Consider the following 4300-nt stretch of genomic DNA (forward strand, 5'->3'; position numbering starts at 1 on the left):
CTCCGTCTGAAACGTAGAAACTATTTTCCTTTTAGTTTGTCACTGAAAAATATGAACTTTTTAATTTTGAAAACTCTTTTCACTTTAATATTGGTACTCATTCTCCATTAACAATACTTCAAAAAATGTGCATCTCTCTCTTACTTTCCAGTTATGCATTAAAACCCGTGGCAAACCAAATATTTATACGCTTTATGGACAGATGGAGTTTTAATAATAAACATCATACATCGTTACGAATATTATAATAAAATAAAATAAAAACAACTTTACAATAATCGTATTAAAGAATAAGTACTAAATTACATTTACACACCATAATTAATACTACTCACTCCGAACTATCCTATGTCTATGTGCATTGTAAAAAATCTCAAAATTAAATTAGTTACATATAAAGAATATTTGTATTATTCTTATTATTTTGATCATGCTTTTATCAATCTTCTTAATACATCGTATAATTTATTATTTTATAAGTATTATTATTTTTAATTTTTTTCTTTTTAAACATAATAAAACTTAAAATAAATTCATATCATTAAAACTTAAAATAAATTCATCTCATTAAACAATTTAAATTTTATCAAAATAAACAATTAAGTGAAAGTAATTTAAACATATGAATAAATTAGATATATCATAGAAGTTTAAAACTTATCTGAGAAGCCAAGATATAAATTTTGGATTACCAAATAATCACCTCTTAGTTTAGTACTCTGTTCTTAAGAATTCATACGAACTTTATAAATTTAGATTCATTTTAAATATTTATAATTTTATCAAATTCCATATTTTATTCTATAAATTTAGTAATATTATTTAATTAATTGGAGACTAATTAAAATATTAAATTGAAGACTAATCAAAATATATTAAATTTTTTTAATCGAGTAAATATAGAATGAAAATTGAAGAGATTAAATATTTAAGTTGTCGTTTAGCTTGTAAATTAATTCGAATAAGAAGAATTGCAATAAATAAATAAAATTTAATTTTAACCAAAATAGAAGACAAATTAAACTCTCTAGGACAATTCCAACTTTAACATAAATAGAAGGAAAATTAATATATAAATATAGTTACCTAATTATAAAAAATTATTTTACAATTCTATACTATTAAAAAATCCAAAAAAATAGTACAGTAATTACTTAAATATAGTTGCCACCACCGCTCCGTCTCCCTCAGCCTGCCACCCTATCATCAGAGCTGTCGCCGGATTCTGAGCACCCTGTGATGCTGCAATAAAAATTAGAAAATCAGTCCACAAAAATACTGATTCAGTTAAACGTGGGTCTATATAAATGTCTTAAACTTCTTGGAGAAGCCATTTTTTTTGCCTTTCATTAGACCAATTTTTATCTAATAATATTTGCCTTTTTGTTTGCCCAATGGATAGTTTTTCCTACCAAAATTAGCCACATGGCAATCCAAAAAACTCTCCCTTTATATATTGATATATGATATTCCCTCCATCCAACTGAAGATGGCGCGTTTTCCTATTTAGTTTGTCTCACTTGAGATGACTCATTACTGGAATTAAATAATATCTTATGTATTTTCCATAAGTAAAAATACATTAATGTATATACATTTTTGTGTACTTATATGACCAACTGCATATACTATTTTTAAAGTTAATTATACTCTTATCGGCAATAACTCATCTATGGCACGACTAGAGCTATGTTCATGTTTAGCCTTAATGAATCATGTCATCATTTTTCTCACTCAGTGAAATATCACTCTTATGGCAATGACTCATTGGATCAATCTTCCTAACTGTATTTGTATTCTAGTCACTAACTCATAAAGTTTTTCTAGCATCGTATACTAGCTTAACTTGATTTGTCAAAAAAAAAAAACTTGATTTGTCTTTTGCTTGTACAAAGATTTCATGATAGGTTGTAAAAATATCATGCGTGTTGTCATTTGAAAAAAATATTATTGACATTTTGTGTATTACTGATGTAAATCTAACAGACTTATTATCTACACATAGCTAAACCGTTGCAATTTAGAGAAGAGCAAACTATACTCGTGTATAGCAATTAATAAAACAACTAACGTCTACGTACACATTTCACATAAAAAATACCGATATCAATATATGCCAAATTATATCAAGTAAATTCATACTTTTACCAAACAAATAAATATTTACATGTAGAAATCAAATCTTGCCTCATTATAGTTGTCGGCTAATCATGTAAATATAAAATTAAATAAACTCAATTAGAAAAACTTGATATCGTTGAATCATTTAGTTTCAAACAAATTATAATATTTTAGTTAAATTAGTTTCAAACAAATATCGTTGAACATTGTGTGATTGCGTAGAGTTTAATTGTTGCAGTTTTTTTTAACATTATTTGAATATGTTTGAGTTTGATTAAATTTCATGTTTTCTAAGTATTTTGAAGTACTATTATTTTCATTGTTTTTGTATTTAGAATTATTTACAAAATAATGAGATTTTGGTATGTCGTACCGTAGTCCGATATACTGTAAAACTCTAGTATACCGCAAAATTACAGTATACCGAATTTAGGTATGACATACTGAAAGTAAGGTATGGTATCGATATTGAAATTTGTCATACCGAAAATAAGGTATACCGAAGTTCGGTATACCGAAAATTTTGGTAAGATAAAGGTATGATTTTTTCTCATACCGAATTTTAGGTAAGGTATATGATATTTACCTCAATTTTGATGAACTTTTATACAAAAATGCTAAGAAAATTGACGAGTAATTTATTACTATTACTTACTACTAGGCTAACCTATGTATACATTACAACTTTTGTTGTTAAGATAATTTAATTGTTGATATCTTATGTAGAGTATATATTACAACTTTTAGTGTTAAGATATTTAATTGTTGATATCCTGCAACCAGAGCTGGACATGAGGGCTGTGTGATACAACGCATGCCATGCAAATATTGAACAAGTGCGATCAAACAAAACCTATAAAAGAAGAGCATATTATACTCATACCAATTAATTTAATATTGATCAATTAATTCATTTCATCAACCACCACGACAACGATCCTTGTTCTACATCTGAACAAATTAATATAACCAAACAGCCTTGATTATTTCAGTTTTATGTTCAAGACATCAACATAACATAGGAAACAATGCACATTTACTGATTAATAAAGGAAGCCACTTTTTTAATCATATCGATACCAGCCTGAGTATCTGGACCAAACACACTGAAAACATGATCTTCACCGGCAACCTCAACACACTCGATTTCTCCCTTCCATCCACAATTACTCAGCACCTCCTTGTAATACCACCCTCTATCCTTCAGAAAATCCTTCTCCGCAGCGTAAACCAGCACTCTCCCGCAACCCAAACCCGATATCTTCGGATCCTTACCCGGGTTCACCCATCCTTCGTCGCGATCCCTCAAGCTCGGGCACACAAATCCCCACAGCTTCTCAGAAAAATCTAACCACTTCTTGAACTCCTCCGCCGTTTCGCGCCCAATCGGATCCACTCCCCCAAAGGCGGGGCAATTCAGGAAAATCCCTTCCAACTTAAAACCCTCCGGATTCTCCGACCCGACCCGCATGGCGATATTGTGCGCTATATTCCCGCCCGCGCTGTCCCCGCCTAAATACACACGCTTCAGATCCGCAAATTCGTTGATCCATTCCTCCTCGCCCTCGGCGATCCACTTGAGAGCGCGCCATGAATCCTCGAACGCGATCGGGAGCGGGAATTCAGGGGCTAATCGGTAATTAACTGAGACAGCGACGACGTTGGCTTGGGCGACTACGTGATTTACGTGCTTGTGATAGAGCGGGGAGAAGGCGGATTCGACGATGAAGCCGCCGCCGTGGTAGTAGACGAGGAGCGGGAGCTTTTTGGTAGGATCGGCGTTGGGAGGTAGGTAAATCCGGGCGGAGAGGTTGATCTCCGAGGCGATTTCAACGTCTTTGGATTGGACGCCGGTGGCTGGATCTAGAGATGGGGGAACGACATCTTTGCTGGCTGCGACGGAAGGGAAGAGTTCTTGGAGAATTTTGTCCATTGATGATTAGTGTTTTTCTTAATTTCTCACTGGGATTATCATTCTTATATACGCAATTGATGGAATTATTCATCGAAACTGCATTTGTCAGCTAATGAAAAAGCTTTTCATTCACCCTTGTCCACATTTAGTAATGGAATCACTCTTTCTAACTGCATTTGTCGTCTGCTTAACAGAAACCTTTCGAGACTTCGAGTTTGAAACTTTGAATTATTATGAATATGGTTTTATAGAAAATTAATAATG

At 32.1% G+C, this 4300-nt stretch overlaps 1 protein-coding gene across 1 annotated transcript; it reads right to left on the reverse strand.

Annotated features, from left to right (window-relative positions):
• Window positions 1-3118: 3118 nt before the first annotated feature.
• Window positions 3119-4054, reverse strand: LOC125220564 (probable carboxylesterase 2). The gene has a single exon (XM_048122724.1). It carries the CDS (start codon window positions 4052-4054, stop codon window positions 3158-3160), a length of 897 nt encoding a protein of 298 aa, XP_047978681.1. The 3' UTR covers window positions 3119-3157.
• Between the last annotated feature and the right edge of the window lie 246 nt (window positions 4055-4300).

The sequence above is a fragment of the Salvia hispanica genome, chromosome 4 (assembly GCF_023119035.1).
Source record: "Salvia hispanica cultivar TCC Black 2014 chromosome 4, UniMelb_Shisp_WGS_1.0, whole genome shotgun sequence".
In the NCBI taxonomy this organism is placed as follows: Eukaryota; Viridiplantae; Streptophyta; class Magnoliopsida; order Lamiales; family Lamiaceae; genus Salvia; species Salvia hispanica.